Source organism: Tursiops truncatus, chromosome 18, assembly GCF_011762595.2.
Source record: "Tursiops truncatus isolate mTurTru1 chromosome 18, mTurTru1.mat.Y, whole genome shotgun sequence".
NCBI classification, from domain to species: Eukaryota; Metazoa; Chordata; class Mammalia; order Artiodactyla; family Delphinidae; genus Tursiops; species Tursiops truncatus.
Window position 1 is genome coordinate 32,354,643 of NC_047051.1, and position 20,670 is coordinate 32,375,312.

Consider the following 20,670-nt stretch of genomic DNA (forward strand, 5'->3'; position numbering starts at 1 on the left):
AATTCCTTAATCAGGGAGCGTAGATGTTACGAGGTCAAGAACAAGAGAAAGCTTTTCTTGTGATGTGTAACTGAGAAGAATTTGTTGTAAGCTGATCAATAAAGCACTGTTACTATGGCCCACTTCTTAAGACAGAGAGCTCTGTTATATACAACACTGAATACATTTGCTGTAAGAAAATTTAAACTATGGAAGAACCTGGAAGAAAAAAAATCTCTAAACTTACTCAATTTTCATCTCCTCTAAAATTATATTTAGATAGAAACATTTCAAAATAATTAATAACATCTGAGTTATGTGTATTCCTAATATAATGATTTTCCCTTTATATAAAGCAGTCTCACTTTTCTCTCCCTTTAGTCAGCTTTCAAAAAAGAAAAATGCAAAGAGATACTTAAATAGTTAAAGGTAAAGATTTTCGTGGCAATTCCAAGTAATGCTCAATATATATACTGTCATATGCACGTATTTATATTGAATGAATATTAGATTTAAATAATATTTTGATGTTCCATTTCATCAGTTCGAGAAAGCACAGGTTTACAACATAAGTTTGCAGTTAAACAAAATTCTTCAGTTGAATTTGCAGATCAGAGAAAATTAACATTTGGATTTAGTTCAGAGGCTGAGTTGAGCTCAGTTCACTCTGGGTTTGGGTTGATGGTTCAGTTTAAGTTCTTGACAATGAGCACATCAAAATAAAAAATACGTAATGTAATCAGGGCTGACATTTAAGAATAAGTGTTCAGGCAAATTATATGTTCTGAAAAAACAAACTCACTTTACAGAGAGAGCTAAGGTTAAATCCGAAGGTTTGAGCATTCCGGGAGCCAGCATTCATGTAGTTTCCCATTAGCAACACAAGTTCCAGCAACTTGCTAAAGCTCCTGCTCTTCTTTATCTCTTCGCAGGCAGTACTGACAGCCATGATGTCAGGTTTGATGTTGTTCACCTGCTCTTCAAACTGAAGCTTAAAGAGAATAGCACTGAGCCGTGGCCGTAGTCTCTTCACATTGCTCATCTGATTGAAAAGAAAATAGCAGATTTCCTTTAAAATGCATGGTATACTTTAGTACTGTGCGGCTGCAAGTAATCTGGGATGATTTATTGGTATGACAGTATGGAAAAAGCAATATGTCCCCTGAAACTGATAGCAGGAAGAGAGAAAAGCCCTGCGTGTTTTTGTGAGGAATCCTGAGTCATCACTCAAAGAAAACATTAAAAATTTAGATGCTCGATGAAAAGAGAGCTTTACTTAAATGACAAAGTTTAAGAAATAAAGTACATATATCTTTTTTTTTAAAAAACTGAATTTTTAAAAGGTAACAGGATACAGAGGCAACAAATTACAAAGCATTCATAGCACTGCTTTAATTTTTGTTCAATACTGAAATATGCTGGGTCATGTTTAAAACATATTCAGAAAGGTCTAAAGAGGGTTTGTTTCTTCAAATAGCGATTGATGTCCACAGGAGCCCTGCTGACTAACAGTATGTGTTAGATTGAAGGAGAGTAAATAGGTCCCAATTTGTACTAAATTGACTTTCTTCAGAAACACAGGGCAGCAGAATGACTCCTGACACATGCTAAATTAGCAGAGTCAGGGTTAGAAAACATGGGCAGAGCAGGAGACAGAAGCGGTGCAAAGCCACAGGTCTACCACGTGCCAGGTTAGCCCCGTTTGGGACTCTGTGTTTCCTTACTGGGTATAAAGGGGGTTGAAAGTGTTGAAAGAACAAAAGGGCTAGAGGGTCAGCAACTTCTTGCCTTAAATTTACCCCCGAACCATGTGCTAGCAACACACGTGAGGGGGTAGAGCCTGAAGGCTGGAGACATACCACATTTAAGTTACGTGTGAATTCCTTGACCAAACATGTTAGGAATTTGAGACTTAAAACAGATTGATGGGGCAGCAGTGGTAAAACAGGTGAACTTCAACAACGATTATAAACATCAAAAGCACTTTGAGGCAAGGTCAGAAAAAAAAAAAACAGTGACAGAACATGATAGGATCAAAATAGGGAATAGTTCTGTTAATCACTGACCCTCAAGGAAAAGCTAAAAACCAATGCCACATGAAGCTTATAGGATTTCTGTTAAAAACTATCTGCTCGTAATATAATGATTGTTATTTAAAATAAACTGTACCATACAAAAGCCTGAACTTATTAGATTCCAATAGGATACTACAGGCACTGCTTTAATGACTTAACAACATAACCCAGTTTACTCATCTAACAAAATCGGAGCAATAAAGAGCTCTCAGTAGATACCTCTGAGAGAATATCTTCAGAGGAACCAAGTTCTTACAGTCACTAAATAGTTTCTCAGCAAATAATATATCTAATTTACATAAAGCATTCTCCCCAGCAACTTGACGTGTTAAATGCTTATGTGTATGCAACCAAGACTCTAAGAGCTCAACTAATATAATTAGTAAGAAGTCTCCTCTACAAGTATTCTAAGGAATGTCTTAAAATTCCTTGAATTCAAGAAACGTCTTCAAAATCCCATCTAGAGAAAATAAATTTTTTTCTCCTAGAAGAGAGTAAAGAAACTGTAAGCTCAAAAATGACATTTTTTTAAAGTACAAAGAAACATTACTAATGATGGTTTTATAAAATATATTTTAGTAATATAAAAATTTATGAAAGACAAAGTGAGACCTTATTAGAATACCAATTCTTAGTGGGCATGAATCATTGTTTGGACATTGTATGTCTAGCACACAAAGTAGAGGTAAGCAGTGATTACTTCTGATAAAGTCATTTTATTTGTTTTAAAATGCTCCCAAATGGACTCACTTACCTGGAACTTGTACCCTTACTTAAATATTACAAATGTAATATTTGTACACATTCATATTATACTGGACCAAGGCTGTACCATGCTCTGTTACATTTAATTTATCCTTTAGAATACTAAGACATATAAGGGAACACTCACATGAGCTCATACAGTTATGGCCATTCAGAAGGTGTATGATGGGCCCACAGCATCTCTGCTTTCATCCTATGCCCTCATTCATGATTATGAAATCAGGTATTTGGTACTTTGCAATAACAAGAGAAGAATTCTCCAGTACCCCATGCAAAACATTAGTATTGCAAAATATATTAATTTTAACATATATTAATGTACCACTTCATGTGCAAAGAGAAAAAAGACTACTTAAATGTCTACATTAAACTACCCTGGGGCTTCCCTGGTGGTGCAGTGGTTGAGAGTCTGCCTGCCGATGCAGGTGACACGGGTTCGTGTCCCGGTCTGGGAAGATCCCACATGCTGTGGAGCGGCTAGGCCTGTGAGCCACGGCCGCTGAGCCTGCGTGTCCAGAGCCTGTGCTCCGCAACGGGAGAGGCCACAACAGTGAGAGGCCCGCGTACAGCAAAAAACAAACAAACAAACAAAAAAAAAACTACCCCGAAGTATGTTAAAGCTTTCCTGCTGACAAGCTAGCCATATGTAGCCAGTACAAAGTAATTAATTTTCCTAGAAAAATATAACCTAGATTTGTATGAGTAATGAGTCTACCTGGCACGAGGGACAGGTACCTTGAAAAAATAGAGTAAGTCTGTGATGTAATGCAGAACAAAGTGCTGAGTTTATCAAATACCCTGACAAAGCCAAGTCAGGAAGGGTAACCTAAACAGATCTTTGAACACCTTTTTAAATTAGATGTCCTTTTCATATTGTTCTTTCTTCCAAATTTTGAAAAAGTGAGTATTTTGGCTGATAAGAAACAAATGCATTTTAGTGAACAAAATTACTGCACTGGAAAGGAATTTGAGAGATCACCAGAACTAGATCCTGTCCAGGGTCTACCATTTAGCCTACGCTAATCTCCTAGGCCAAACGGCTGCCCCTTTTATTTTAAAAATAACAACAACAGGGCTTCCCTGGTGGCGCAGTGGTTGAGAGTCCGCCTGCCGATGCAGGTGACACGGGTTCGTGCCCCGGTCTGGGAAGATCCCACATGCCGCGTAGCGGCTGGGCCCGTGAGCCATGGCCGCTGAGCCTGCGTGTCCGGAGCCTGTGCTCTGCAACGGGAGAGGCCACAATGATGAGAGGCCAGCGTACCGCAAAAAAAAAAAAACAAAAAAAAGTCAATGAAAGTTAATGTTCTAAGATCTAAATCTTGTAATCTATGAAGGTAATAGCAGAGTTATTTTTCTCACTGGGCAAATCAAACTCTATTTCTTCAGATGGGATCAAAGAAAAAAGGTAAAAAAAGGGAAAATATTATATATTTTTTAAATCCTGAAGAATGTTTCTTCACCCCCTCACATATTCTATCAACACTAGACATTTGCTGGGACTTCCCTGGTGGTCCAGTGGTTAAGAGTCGGCCTTCCAATGCAGGGGACGTGGGTTTGATCCCTGATCAGGGAACTGGGATCCCAAGTGCCGCAGGGCAACTAAGCCTGTGCACTGTGGAGCCCGCGTGCCACAACTGGGGAGCCCACGCCTCTGGAGTCCATGTGCCACAACTAAGACCCGATGCAGCCAAATGAATAAATATTTAAAAAACAAAAACACTGGACATTTGCATTCTGTTTGCTTGCCCAAGAATCTAGAACTATGACTTGTCTGCCAAAGACTAGACTGAATGCATAAATGGAGAGCTATGATGCTCAAATAATATTCTCAATTGTAACAGAAAGTCATTAAAAAAGAGATAAAGAAAGGAAGGGTTACTGCAAAAGTTTAACTGTAAGATAGTTAATAATTAGAATGTTAGAAGAAATTAGAATTCATTTTTACAGAGGTATCCTTTACATTTATTAGTACAGAGTCCTAGCAATGTAAACACATAGCACCAAAATCTGACAATAATGAGTTATAGTCTGAAGACCAACCTAAAGGCATAAAAAAGAAAGTTAAAATATTTTGGTTTTATTACTATTTTTTGAAAGCAGGCAGCAGTACTCCGGCAACCACCCCATCACACCACCGCAGATGTCATGGGCCTGAATGAAAACACCTTAAGAACAGTGACTGGATAAAATCAACAAACAATATCCAGAACACTAAGGGTAATTTTTATTTCAAAATTTTGTTTGTTGGCAATATACACATTGTTGGAGCAGGTACAAAGTAAGATGAAAAGACCTTGAGAAAATCTGTGAACCAAAAAGCATTGACTGGGTGCCCACTCAGTGTTGCAAAAGGCACAGAAGTGGTGGTTGCTGCCCTTGTATCACTGAATTCTTTCCATCTGTCTTAAAGGGCAAAAAGGAGAAAAAGTCTTCAGGGAGATGTACTCTCCCATAATCTCACTATGGTTATCTTTTTCTCATATAATTTTAAGTTTATCCATTATTTCACAGGGGGAAAAAACAGAGTCCATCTGACATTTTTATACCAACTACATTTAACACTATATCCTCTTTATTCAGTTTCTTTTATAAATATGAGATTTTCAGGAGCCAACTTATTCAAAACTTGTTGGGTTTTCCCCCACTTCTTGCCTGCAGCCTTGTGTAGGCGCACCTCAAAAGAAATTTGAGAACATCCTCTATATCTTCATTATTCTTCCCTAAAGTTGTGGTAAGACTAATTAATCATTCAACTTTCCTTCTAATACAAGTAACCTGCTGATTGAAAAGCTACTAGCTTGAGTCTTAATTGATTTACTACTCTAAACCTTTACGTTATACATGTTGTAAATACATAATTATAAGGAATAATGGGACGGCATTTCTGTAAGGTTAAATGACTCCTTCAAGGGCACAGGGACAGTAGGGCATGAGCCTAGAGCTAACTTGCTGCCAACTAACTGTGCATGCCACTCAGAGAATCACAATGTGGAAATTAATAACCGCAACTTAAAAGCCACCTGATACTCAAACTATCAATACTTCTACTATGTTTTCCTATGAGTAGGAAGAGACTTTAATTTCCCCATGGTAGTTATCAGACAAATCACTATGGAGACAGGTTGACCCTGCTGTGAGCTCTGCCTGCTACTACTTCATATTTCTTTCCTTTCTTCTTGGTATACCTAACTACCCCTGTATGTTTCCAGATCCACTTTTGTTGTCCCATTACACTGCACTCTCCACTCTTATTTCCATATTTGCTAATTCTTCCACTCCCCGTAAGAGAGGTGTGAGAAGCAAGGAGACTGAAAAAACGAGTGCATCTTTGTGAAAGACAAAACTAGAGAAAACAACAAAGGGTTGAGGGAGAAAAGTGACATCTGAGAAAGGAAGGTGATCTAACAACAGACTTAAGACACTTAGGAAAAAGTTTTGAACTTGATTTTTCTAATTAAACTATATGAAAAATGTCTTCCCTTTACTGTTAGCTGGCCAATATTTTCATAATCTCCAGAATTCTCAGAAAAAAAAGTTCATTTCACTTTAGGAAAGGCATCAAAAACATAGCTATTCAAGTGCCTTATGCCTGGGTAGTGCTTAGAATATCAAGAGTATTTTTAAAATAAATGTGCTCTTATGATAATAAAACTCATAAGCTAAAATTATTTTTTTTAAAACTACACAACAGCAAAGTACATTTTTTGTACTTTGCTATGGCAAAGTCGCTTTTTTTTTTTTTTTTTTTTTGTGGTACACGGGCCTCTCACTGCTGTGGCCTCTCCCGTTGCAGAGCACAGGCTCCGGATGCGCAGGCTCAGCAGCCATGGCTCACAGGCCCAGTCACACCGCGGCATATGGGATCCTCCCGGACAGGGGCACGAACCCGTGTCCCCTGCATCCGCAGGCAGACTCTCAACCACTGCGCCACCAGCGAAGCCCCAAAGTCGCATTTTTTACATTTTTCCAAAGGAGCAAGGTAAAGCCAAGAATTATACAAAAAGAAAAAAAAAAAAAAGGATAAAATGTATATTCCTCCAGGTAGTCAAGAAATAGACAATTAGCTATAGACATCAGATATGCTTTCTCTTTGTCTACAAATGCTTATCAATTCTGGACCACGAAGGATTTCACAGGAGGTCCAAATGAGTTCCACAGATACTCAGGATCTGAAAGTGGTAAAGTTAGAGAGCGAGAGACTTCTTATTTAATTTGGCAGTCTTAGCAAACACTCAACACATAAGTTTCATATCTGATGAATTAAAAAGCTGGCATAAAACCCAGAAACTTTCTGGTGTCTTAAATTCATTCATGTCTGCTTCCAGACGATCCCCACCCTAACATAGGAAACCAGTGTTTTGATTGCTATCACTATAACTAAGTTTTGCCTGTTCTTGAAATTTATATAAATGAAACTTTCAGGAAACACTATTGGTGTCTGGCTTCTTTCACTCAATAAAATGACTTTGAGATTCACACACATGTTAGTATGATTGAGTACTGTGTTCCTTTTTATTAATATTTCATTGCAAGAATGAGCAATATTTCATTGCAAGAATACACCAAAATTTGTTTAGCCTCTTTCCTAAACCAAAAAGTTGATGGACTTTTTGGTTTCTTCCCAGTTTGGCGCTGTGTAGTGGGTTGGAATGAATAGGCATTGGAAGGATAAATCCTAAACCAGGTACCTGTGAAGGTGACCTTATGTAGAAATAGGGTATTTACAGATGTAATTAAGTTAAAGATTTCCAGGTGAGATCATGCAGGATTCAGGGAGATCCCTAAATCTAATGCCATGTCATTTTACAAGAAAGGAGAGAGAAAGTCACACACAGGAGGAGGCAACATGAAGACTGTGAAGATGGAGGCAGAGACTGGAGTGATACTAAAAGTCAAGAAATACCAAAGGCTACAAGCAGCTACCAGATGCTAAGGGAGAGGCATGGAACAGATTCTTCCTCAGAGTCTCCAGAAGGAACCAACCCTGCCAACAGCTTGATGTAGGACTTTTGGTCTCCAGAAATATGACAGAATAAATTACTGTTGTTTTAAATCACTAACGTTGTGGACATTTGTTATGGCAGCCCAGGGAAACTAATACAGGATATTATGAATATTCTCGTATGAGTCTTTTCATTTCCACTAAATAGTATAGTGTAAATGCATACTTAACCTTACAAGAAATTGTCAAACTTTTTACAAAGTGGCTTATGACACTTTACGCCCCCTTTGCCAATGTTATGCTTTATTCTTGAAGCTTTTATCTTTGAACATTTAGGTCTATATTCCATCCCTCATTAACTGTTCTGTGTGGTGTGATGAAGGAGTTGAGATTCATTTTAGTCAATAGAATATCCAAGTTTCGCAGCATCATTTGGTACAAAGAAGTTCCTTTCTCTACTCACTAGCTTTAAAGTCTTTGTTGAAAAATCAATTGATGGTATCTTTGTAAATCTATCTCTATACTTTTGAAAAAACATTTATATATCCTTAAACCAAAACCTTACTGTCCTGATATCAAATCAGTAGTCTAGGTCCTCCAAGTTTGTTTTTCAAAATTGATTTTGTCCATTCCAGGTCCTTTGCATGCCATATGAATTTTTGTGATATCTTGTCAGTTACTATTATAAGACCTGCTGGGATTGATTGAGAATGTGTATCGTATGTGTATTACGAATCTATAGATCATTTGAGGGAAAAATGAGGTCTTAACAAATTGAGTCTTCCACTCCAGGAGCATGGTATGTATCACCATTTATTTACAACTTCTTCAAGTTCCCTCACCAATAATTTGTAGTTTGCAGTGTAGAAAATTTGCGTATGTTCAGGGAAACGTATCCTTAAGTATTTTACATTTTTTGATGCTATTGAAAACAGTACTATTTTTATTGTGCTTTCCGATATATCATTGCTTATAGAGAAAAATACAACTGATTTTGGTACAGTGACTATTTTGTGACCTTCTAACAAAGTTTACTACAGATTCCTTATGTATTTACATAGATAATAAGTTCACTTACATCATTTCCAATGTACAGGCCTTTTATCTCATTTTTTTTAATTACACAAGTTAGAACATATATTATAATGCAGAAAAGTGATAAAAATAGATATCCTTGCCTGGTTTCCAATCATAAATGACAAAGAATTTAATCTTTCCCAACTAAGTATGAGGATAGCTCCGTGTCTTCCATAGATGTCCTTTATCAGGTTGAGAAACTTTCCTTCTTTTTCTACTTGCTAAGAGTTTTTATATATCATAAACAAGATACAATTCTGTCAAATGCTTTTTATTTTGTATCTAGATAATTATATGATTTTTCTCCCTATTTTCTGATAATATGGTCAACTACCTTAATTTTCAAATGTTAAACCAACCTTGCATAGCTTGGTAATGACACACTCTCCTTTTTAGGCATTGCACTATTTGATACAAAAATATTTTGACAATTTTTGTATATATGTTTATGTATGATATGGGTCTCTAATTTTCTGTAGTAGATTCCGTTCTTTGATTCCTGATGGAAATATGAGAATTTAGTTTTCTTTTTCAGTGCTTTCATTTTCATTAGGTTTAAAATTATTTCTTCTTTGACCCATAAATAATTTAAAACTATGTTATCCAATTTTCAAACAGTGAGAGATGTTCTATTATTGTTGTCCAATTTAATTCCAATTTACATAGAAAACATACTCTACAAGATTTCAGTCTTTTGAAAATTACTGAGACTTATTTTATGTTCCCATATAGTCTACCTTGGTGAATGTTCCATGTGTATTTGAAACGAATGTATATTCTGCAGTTATATGGGCAATGTTCTATAAATACCAATTAGAACAAGCTGGTTGATAGAACTGTCTTGATTTTCTAATTATTTACTGATTTGTTTCTTGATCTACTTTTTCTAGAATTTACTGAAAGGGGGCATTAAGGTCTCATTATGATTGTGAAGTTATCTATTTCTCCATTTAATTCTACAGGTTTTGCTTCATGAATTTTAATGTTCTTTATTAGGTGCATGCATATTTAAGATGACTGTTTCTTGTAAATTACTCCTTGTATCCTTGTGTAATGCCTCTATTTCTTATAATATGATTTGTCTTGAAATATACATTCTCTGAAATATACAAAGCTATGCTACTTTTCTTATTGTCTAGTATCTGTTTTCCATTTGTCCTTTCTGCTTTTTACCTCTCTTTTATCCCTTCCTGCTTTTGTGTTTATCAAGCAATTTTTAGTATTCCATTTTATTTCTTCTACTGGCTTCTTAACTATATCTCTTTACTATATTTCCCTGGCTGCTCTAGGACTACCAATATGCCTCTTTATGTAGTCTACTTAGAGGGACTATTAAGTCAGTATTGTGCCTGTTCGTAGGTTTCATTTCCTGCCTCCCCCTTCCAGTATTTCACTCACACTTCCCACCTTCTGGTTCATTTCATGTGTGGTATAATGTTACAACAGCATAATTCCATTTGTCCTACCCAATCATTTGTGCTACTATCATATCTTTTACTTCTATATACATATAAACCTCATCCTGCAATGTTATTTTTTTAATTATTAGTTTTAAGTAAATTATGAGAAGAAAGAAAACATAGTTCGTTGATTATTTCACATGGTTTCCATTCCTTTTTGTGGATATCACTTTTCATTTAGTATCATTTCCACTTGGCCTGCAGGACAACTTTCGCATTTCTTGTAGGGTAGGTCTGATGGTCACAAACTCTCTGTTTTCACAGAACTAAAAATGTATTTATTTTACCCTATTTCGGGAAGAGTATCTACTAAAGAGATAATTTTGAGTTTACAGTTTCTCTATTTCAACATTTAAAATACACCCTAATGTTGACTTCTGCTTTCCATTATTTCTGCAAGGGCAGCTAAATCTCTCTTCTCGTTTTCTTACATGTTTTCCCCTCCTCAAATCACTTTCATGACTTTGTCTTTGTCTTTCAGCAGTTTGACTAGAATGTGCCAAAATGTCTTTCTCTTTATATTTATCCTGACTGGGTTTTGCTGAGGTTCTTGAACCATAAGTTTATATTTTCCACTCAATTTGGCATTTCTTGGCCCGTATTTCTTCAAATATTTTGCCAGCCACAATCTCACTTTCTTCTTTTGGGACTACAATTACAGGTGTTTTAGACTGTTTATCTCCAATATACTATTAACCCATATACTGAATATTTTAATTCAGTTATTGAACTTTTCAGTTTGAGAATTCCCATATGGCAAATTTTTATAGTTTTCATTTCCCTGCAAAGATTCCTTAATTAAGATCATGTTTTCCTTCAATTCTTAAAAGATAATTTGCTTTAGTTCTTTGAACATATTTATAATATGCACATTAAAGTCTTTGCATTTGAAATCTAAAACCTGGGCTGTCTTGTTTATTTGACTGTCTTTTACAATACATCCCATTTTATTAATCTTTACTTCTTAATGAAATGATGAAATGTTATAACCCCTCTTGAGTTGCAATATTCCTTTGAAGAATGTTCCTTCTTGTTTTAGCAGGCAAATCAGTCATTGGGTGATCACCTTAAATTTCTCAGTAGGTTTATTTAGAGGCCTAATAGGCTTGAGCTCACACTTTGTTAGTGTGGCTCTGTGGAAAGTGGGAGTTGTTTCTCTAGCCCCTCTAACTTGGTAGGACTCATTATTCCCAGAGAAGCCTGTAGACTTGATTACAGGTTTTCTTAGGGTGAGTCTAGAGTAGGTACTCCTTTAGGATGTTGGTCTTCTTTCCTAAGGTATAACCTTTCCAGTTGTTTGAGTGAATACCAAGTAAGTTAATGAGGTGTCAAGAAGCTATCTCTATTCTGGCAGGGCCAGAACTCCAACACCTCCTAGGAATGTGGACCCCTAGTATCTCTCTTCTACTCTCACTGTGCAGCAGGTGCTATCAGGCAAATCTTGCTCAGTATATGAACAGCTCAGCCTCCAGGCACAGACTCCAGGGAGACTCCCACAAGGAAAACTGGAGTCCCTTTCTGCACAGTTCATTCCCCTATAATGGCCTGCCCTGTTTCAGCTGCTATAAATTCTGATCCCTGCTTCCACGCTCCAGAGAAAACCACACTTTCTGCTCAAACCCCAGCTCTCTGTGCTATTATCGGAAAACTTTCGCCCGACCAAAAGCTGGGCATTCACAAGTTCATGCAGTTTCTATTCTCCCAAAGCTTGCAGTTTTCTTCTACTGGTTGTCTACGGCCTTAAAATGGAGGACCTGAATATTTTATCCATTTTATCATTGTTAGTGGTTTACCCAGCTTTTTAAAAATGTATTCCTAAGTATTTTATAGTTTTGTTACTGTAAATGGAATTTTAAAACCTTTTTATTACAATTTCAGTTTTAAGAATACAAAAAACTCTTTACTCAGATTAACCAAGTGTTTCCATTTTGTATCATTTGCTCCATCATATTCTCTCTCTTCCTCTTCACATATATGTATTATAAAGGAAATACACATGTGTATATATACTATAATATAATACATAAATATTTAGCTAAGGTTATGTCCACCAGTTTTTCCAATCAATGTAAAGTTACAACATATTCCCTATATAATTAATGTTACTTATAGGAAGATGCTTTGAGACTATATAAATATAGTATGCATACAACTTATTTTCATCAAATTTTCACCTTTGTGTTAATGGGGAGAGCCATTAAGTAGAATACTGGTTATAGTATTTACTGAACTTTATTAAAAATGCACTTTACAGACCTTTCCAGATGGCGTCAAGAATGAGATATAAAATAAGCCAGTCTATATCTACAACAATTACACCTTAAGCCACCACTGCGATAAAACTGCCTAACTCTATAGTAATTTAGTTTCATTAGTCCAGTCTCCCTTTTCCATTATGTTTCCAAAGTAGTCTTAGAAGAGAATATCGAGACCTGTATGATGAGATTTGCAGAATACAGGAAATGCTTCTCAGGCACTAGATGATACTCAGATCTAAAAAGCAACCTTAAAACAATGTTGTTTGCAAAGTGATGAATCATAAGAGACCTTTTTGCTTACAACTACAAAATGCTTTAGGCTTTATTTCAAATGAATGATGCATGGCTAGTAATTAGTATGTGACTATAATGATGTTTTGTTTCATTTTTGCAAATGAAACACATTAAGCAGATTGTGCCATAAAATTTCAATAGTACATAGATGGTCTAACTAGAAAGCATCATGTTTCTATACCAAAAAACAACCATAATTCCTATTATGGACTCAAATGCCCCACTTCTTTTTTTTTTTTTTTTCTTTTTCGGTACGCGGGCCTCTCACTGTTGTGGCCTCTCCTGTTGCGGAGCACAGGCTCCAGACGCACAGGCTCAGTGCCCATGGCTCACGGGCCCAGCCGCTCCACGGCATGTGGGATCTTCCCGGACCGGGGCACGAACCCGTGTCCCCTGCATCGGCAGGCGGACTCTCAACCACTGCACCACCAGGGAAGCCCAATGCCCCACTTTTTAGTTGCCTATTTAGAAGATTTAAAATCCCAAAGAAGAAAAAGGAGTAACTGACAAAATTTCCTAAAACTTAATTTCAAGTTCAACAACTCAATAATTTAAGCTCCTACATAAACATACTAAGTAATTTGTACTTATTATTAACTCAAGTTAATCTTTAAATGTCAAAAATAAATTTTCTCCAGTGATGAAGCATACAGAAACCAGTGCTAAAAGCAACTTCGAGTACAGTGGGCACCTACAGCAAACAAACACACAAGAGTGACTGCCACCATAAAAAATGAAGGACATCCTTTAATGTCATAAAACTATGGTTCACAGCTGAGCGGTACTAGTTACTAGTTGAGTGAACAAGTTGCCTCAGCTCTGAAATGGTAATGCCTATTTCTGGAGTTATGTGAGAGTCAGATATAATTACTCATTTATTTATGTATCAGAGTATTTACTGAATACTTATTATGTACCAAACTCTGTTTAAGGCCTTGGGGAATCACACTGAAAATAAGATGACAGGGACCTGGTTCAGATGGCTGTACTAAAGTAAACAGATGGAGAAAGGGAGAGAAAAAGACAGAAAAACAATAAAACAAATAGACAGGATCACTGTAGTTAAGGATAAGTGCTCATGAATAAGTAGAATGATGGTGGGGGGGACACCAGGATGATGAGCCCTACCACAGGAAAGTGGCACCTGGGCTGAAGCAGAGGTTGCAGCAGGAGTAAGTGCAAATCTGAGGTGGGAGCAAAAAACGAATGTGGCTGAGACACAGCGGACAATGAAGGCAGTGGTAAAATATGAGACTGGGGCTTCCCTGGTGGCGCAGTGGTTGAGAGTCCGCCTGCCGATGCAGGGGACACGGGTTTGTGCCCCGGTCCGGGAAGATCTCACATGCCGCGGAGCGGCTGCGCCCATGAGCCATGGCCACTGAGCCTGCGCGTCCAGAGCCTGTGCTCCACAACGGGAGAGGCCACAACAGTGAGAGGCCCGCATACCGCAAAAAAAAAAAAAAAAAAATATGAGACTGAAGAAACAGACACAAGATTATCTTACAAATTATAATGAAAGTAGAAACCGTTAGAATGACCAGAAGGAAATTCCCCTTCTGGCCAAAGATGGAAAAACAGGGACTGGACTTATCTCCCTTCCCCCTGCTGCCCTGAGGCAACAGTTTTCAGGCACTGACTCCAGGCAGTGTGGGATGGTGGTGCCTGAGAAAGGGGAAACAGGTGTGCCCCGTGACCATCCCAGCTTACTGTTTAGAAAGAGTTTCCAAACTGCAGCACAGGAAGAAGGAACCCAGGTGGAGCAGGAGGTGTCCATGATTGAGAAGGAGGTGAGAGTCTGGGAATGCCAAGGCAGCTAGAGTTCTCAGGACAGAGTATCAGAAAGGAAAGAGTAGCACAGACAGAAAGCTCCAGAGATCTCAAGAGTTTCCCGCTCATGTCTTTAACTGTAGTATCCACCACATACATGTGAGAAAATTACTGAAGGCTGGGGAACGAATCAGTCAAAAGCACTGGAGGTAATAGTGCCCGATTCTCAGACAAAGCTGGGAACACTTATTTGTTCTCAACAGGCAGAGTGGAAAAACCTCATAATTCATGGGACATTGAGTAGGGTACTCAGAAGGGTATTGCCTTAGCTGTGGGGAAAAATAAGGTCTAGTCTCAAGGCTACTCTGATACCATGTAACAAAGTTTAAAAACAAGCCATAAAAGTCTGAAACAGTTTCCAAGTAATTTAACTGCCTCCTAAAACAAAGTTCAAGAATATTTATAAGAATACAAAGGTATCTAGAGTAAAACATGGTAAAATTTTTGTTTGGAGCCCAAAGGATCAGGAAAATACAAACAATGAGGAAAAAATTTGATAAAAACAGACCTACAAATGCACAGATGATAGAAATACTAGATGGGAAAGTTTAAAGTTATTATATTTCATATGTTTGAGAAGGTTGAGGAAAGATCAAGGATTTTAAGCTGAGACATGAGAGGTATTTTTTCAAAAATACCTGAACTGAATTTCTAGAACAGAAAGCTATGATATCTGAGCTGACTAAATAGGAAAAACAGCAAATTAAACACCATAAAAGAAAAGATTAGTGAACTGGAATGCATGTCCAAAATGAAAAAAGAGGAAAAAGAAAATAAAAAGGGCATCAATGAGCTGTGGAACAAGTTTAAGAAGCCTAACATATATGTAATAATAGAATAATATATGTGTAACTGAAGTCTCTGATATAGAGGTGAGAAGGGAGGTATAGAAAAGATATCTGACAAACATAATGGCTAAAAAAATTCCAAATTTAAATAGAATTATAAACCAACAGATCCAAGAAACTCAGTGAAACCCAAGGACAAAAATATGATGAAAACTACACCCGAGGTACATCATAATCAAATTATTCAAAACAAGCGATAAAGAAAATCTTCAAAAACAACCAGAGAAAAAAAGAAACATGTACAGAGGAACAAAGTTAAGGGTGATGGCAGATTTCCTGCCCAAATAATTCAAACAAGAAGACAGTGCAGTAACATATTTAAAGTGCTGAAAGAAAGAACTATCAACTTGGAATTTCATACCCATGAAAACACTTCAGAATGAAGGTTAAAAAAGACTTCCTCAGACATATAAAAACTGAAAGAATTCATTAGCACTGGAAGAAATGTTACAGGCAATTTTTCAGGCAGAAGAAAGATGACTCCAGATGGAAGATGTACACAACAGAGTGAAGAATGCTGGAGTATGTAGATAAAAAAGACAACTGATTTGCTGAAAGTAAAAATAACAAAATGTTATGAGTTTAAACATACGCCAAGGTAAGATGTGTGATAACAAGTGCACACAGCCCAAAATGGGAGAACATTGTTGTGAGGTTTCACACCACACTTAAGGTGGTATCATATCCTTTGAAGGTAGTTAAAAATATATTATGTAAACCCTAAAGCAACCATAAATAAAACAAAAAGTAATAACTAATTAACCAACAGAAAAATAAAGTTATTAAAATACTCAATCCAAGAGAAAAAGAATACCAAAGAATAGATGAGATAAATAGAAAATAAGTAACAAGATGGGAGATTCAAATCCCACCATATTAATAACCACATTAACAGAAAATGGTCCCTCTAGTTAAAAAAGAGAAATCATCACACTGGATTTAAAAAAAAAGCAATACTCAACTAATATGCTGCCTGTAACAACAGCAGGTTAAAAGGAAAAGGACAAAAATTAGTTATCAGTAATCAAAATAAAGCTGGACTGGCTATATTAATATAACACAAAGTAAACTTCAGACCATTAGAGTATTTTAAGCCTGGAAGTGACATAATCACATCTACTTTTAAGACTCTGCCCCTCACCGCTGTGGCCTCTCCCGCCGCAGAGCACAGGCTCCGGACGCGCAGGCCCAGCAGCCACGGCCCACGGGCCCAGCCGCTCCGCGGCACGCAGGATCCTCCCGGACCGGGGCACGAAACCGCGTCCCCTGCATCGGCAGGTGGACTCTCAACCACTGCACCACCAGGGAAGCACACATTTACTTTTATACTAAAAGATCTCTAGCTGCTATGTGGAAAAGGACAGAGTATTCAAAACATGAGGCATAGGGCCTGAAACACAATAGGTTATCAACAAATGGCAAACACAAAAATATATAGTTATGATGGGCTGACCCAGCATTACCACCCCTGAGATTTTATCCTTTCTCAACAATATTATTCTAAAATGAATACCCATGCTTTATTCTACTTTAAATTTGTCTTCCCATTGCCATTCATTAACATGTATGAAACAAAAGCACCTTAGGCGTGGCAACCCCTGCCTGACTTTCAGAATTTCATTTAACAAAAGAGGGATTATGGGAAATCATTAAAATACCATAAACAAGCTACTTACATTCAAGAGGCACTTTGGCTAAATCCCCTAAACTCACAAGTGGTTAATTAATTAAATGTTCAAGATTAATCAGTGGACCAGGTAAAGGTTAGTCACAGAGTAAAAGGGAAAGTTGGAGCTGGACATCAAAAAGTCGAACTCGGATCCTTGGATGCGATGCCAGCCAGCTGACCCTTTTATCTCTATCTCCAGAAGCTGACCTCACTAGCGGGCACTAAAGTTTGGGGTGGTACTTCAGGGTGGCAGGGTCAGGATAGTGGAAGTAAGAGAAAGTGACACAGGAAAAACTACGGCATAGATTAGCTTACTCAAAAGTAATAAAGAATAAGAGGGCCTTTTCTGGTAACATTTGTTATCTGAGTCATATTTTAAAATAATAACTGTCCTCAAAATACCCTTAAATGATCTACTCTTTGCCTCGACTTTATTTTTTCCTATGCCATTTTACAAATTCTTGCTCCTTCTCTAATACCAGAATATTAATGGCAAAGCTTTTTCTGTATTTATTCCAAACTGAAACCCATTAGGAATGACACCTTGCTGCATTTCTTAGTATTGATTGTTTGCAGTTTTTATTCTGTTTCTACATTAGGACAAATACAGTTCATTCAGGGGCTTCTAAAAGCAAATCAATGGCCTTTCAGAAATTCATTCAGTGTTTGGGTTCATGCTTCAGTTCAAGCCATTGATTTGGTGGGTGCGTTTTGGGAGTGTTCAAATCAAATCACCCTGATACATTTTTCAGGCAACTCTTCTGCCCATCATAATAAAGTATGTCTATTGCTTTGTCTGAAGATGCCAGAGGGCCCAGGTCTGTGATCTGCACTTCAGGCAAAATGGGAGAATTATGTGGATACTGACTAAGGTGTGGTAAGACAAAGGAAAGTGTGAAGGCAGGATTTAGACAAGGCACATAACTAACAAAGGATTAGGCTACAGCTAAGACCCGTGGTTAGAAAAAAACAGATGGAAACCTGAATTTTGGGGTGGTTAAAGTTGAGGGGAAAAAGTAGTCTTCAACTGGCAAAAGAGGTAATTACTAAAGCCAACAGTCAGAATGAGAGTTCCAAAGGAGATTATAAAAATCCACTAAGAAATAAGAGGCTAAGAACAAGCAAAGCAAAAAAAAAAAAGGCAAAAAGAGTGCATAAAGTAATAGAATGAGAACAAAATAGCAAACAGACAATTAAGCAATAAAGGAAAGGACTGTCATGAAGCTAACTGAACTAGTTTCTTCTTAATTGCATTCAAAATACAGAATGCCTCGGGATTCCCTGGTGGCGCAGTGGTTGAGAGTCCGCCTGCCAATGCAGGGGACATGGGTTTGTGCCCCGGTCCGGGAAGATCCCACATGCCGCGCAGCGGCTGGGCCCGTGAGCCATGGCTGCTGAGCCTGCGCGTCTGGAGCCTGTGCTCCGCAACGGGAGAGGCCACAACAGTGAGAGGCCCCGCATACTGCAAAAAAAAAAAAAAAAATATATATATATATATATATATATATATATATATATATATATATATATATATAGAATGCCTCAAAAAATTCTGGGTCAGAAATTAGAAAAAGCATAAATAACGATAGTGTCAAGGAAACCCATAATACAAAACTACTGGAACCTTAAATCCTTTCAGAATATACCAGCATTCAATTGATCAGAATGACTGAGGTGCTTTACTGTGGTGAGTAGTTCCAAGTGGAGCTACTTACAAAGTAAACACTGATAAAAGAGGACTGAAAGACTACTTGCCCATAGCACAAAACTTCAGTAAAGCAGGGACGGGACTAGTCCTGAGCAAAAATGCAATGTAGGCTAAAGTCTACCTTTAAAAACCTTCCCTTTGCATTCATTAGCCTTTCCCACCTCTCGTATATACACAATTGTTTACCAATAGATCAGGAGTCTTGTATTTAGAAGCAACACGGTATGGAGAAAACAAAATAAAATATGGAAATGTGGGCTCAAAAATCCTGAATTTCTTTCTACAGGATGAAACCCATAATGTGACACCAATGAACAAAACATTGACAGAATACTAGTCCAATCAGTTTCAGCATAAAGCCACAAACTATGAGAACTCAAACATATTAAAATTTATACTGAATTGACTATTTAATATATTAATGTAAGTCAGTGGTGGTCAATAACGTTAAGTCAATAACTGGTACAGTACACATACACACACTCAGAATTAGATATTTCTAGCAGATGGGAATTCGGACAAAAATAAAAGTCAAATGATTTGGTAGCAGTGATATTGGTGGTATGGAAGTTAACCTTAGCTTTTCACTAAAGGGGAAAAGAATTACTTTGTTCCCCATCTTATTCCTTAAATAAATATGTCAACTTGGATACAAAATTGGCATTCTTGGTAAAGAAAGAAAAATAGCATTAATAACGGATAATAGCTAAGTTTCAGGACAGGAAACTTGACCCAATGTTAGAGAAAAGAAAACAAATACATTTATCCTTTCAAAAGAGCCAAGTCTGGTATGGAAGATAAGGATGTTTAATGAAACATACAATTTAATACAAAATAAAAATATAAGCAAAGAGGGAAAAGAACCAAAAAGCAACAACAAAAAAAGTTTTTAAAGCCCAGACAAGTGTGTAAAGAACCAAATAAACATAGGACTGAAACACCGCCATCCTCTGTGCCAGGAGCCACAAGCAAATTAAAATGAATAAAACTTACGCAGTTGAGGTTCTGGGTATCCCAAAGATATTTTCAAGGGCTCTTAACACCAATTCCCTGTCAACTAGGGGACAGAAAATGAGGAGAAGGCTTCTCAAGTGAAGTGAGTGCTCACAGAGTGATGGAGCCAGATAAGGCAGTTTATATTCCAGGCTCTTCAAGGGAAGGACAGAAGATTTCCCTCCCATTTGGGCCCTGAGTTTCTAAAGATAAAAAATGGTTAGCATTTAGTTTCTACAAAGAAAAGCAGGGATGGGACTAGTCCTGAGCACAAGTGTAATGTAGGCTAAAGTCTACCTTTAAAAACCTTCCCTTTGCATTCATTAGCCTTTCCCACCTCTCGTATATATACAATTCTTTACCAATAGATCAGGAACCTTGTATTTAGAAGCAACATGGTATGGAGGAAACAAAATAAAATATGGAAATGTGGAGTCAGAAATCCTGAGTCTGAATCCTTCTCTTCTGTTTATGAGGTGGGGGGGGGGGGGTCCTGGGTTGTCACCTCTTCTATATGAGTTTCAGTTCTTATAAGCCTAAGAGGCTGTCGTATCAGAGGGATAGATCTACCAGGTCAATGTATACAAATATACCTTGTGAACTGTGCATCACTAAAGCCAAATAATGTAATTGTCATGTAATTACTTGACTGTGGTATAGTTGCTAATTTGATACAATACCTATGTCACTGACCTGAAACTCCAAAATTAATCTCTCTCCTTGCTCCTATTATCCAAACTCTCGTCTTCTAAGTGTAATAAGTCTCAGAAACCAT

General features: G+C 37.3%; 1 protein-coding gene across 1 annotated transcript in view; it reads right to left on the bottom strand.

Annotated features, from left to right (window-relative positions):
• The window catches only part of DIAPH3 (diaphanous related formin 3), a 539,529-nt gene that overhangs the window by 232,906 nt on the left and 285,953 nt on the right, over positions 1-20,670 (bottom strand). Inside the window, exon 21 of the mRNA XM_073795265.1 lies at positions 782-1,021. Within this exon, the coding sequence (XP_073651366.1) occupies positions 782-1,021 (240 nt within the window). The remainder of the gene's footprint in view (positions 1-781; positions 1,022-20,670) is intronic.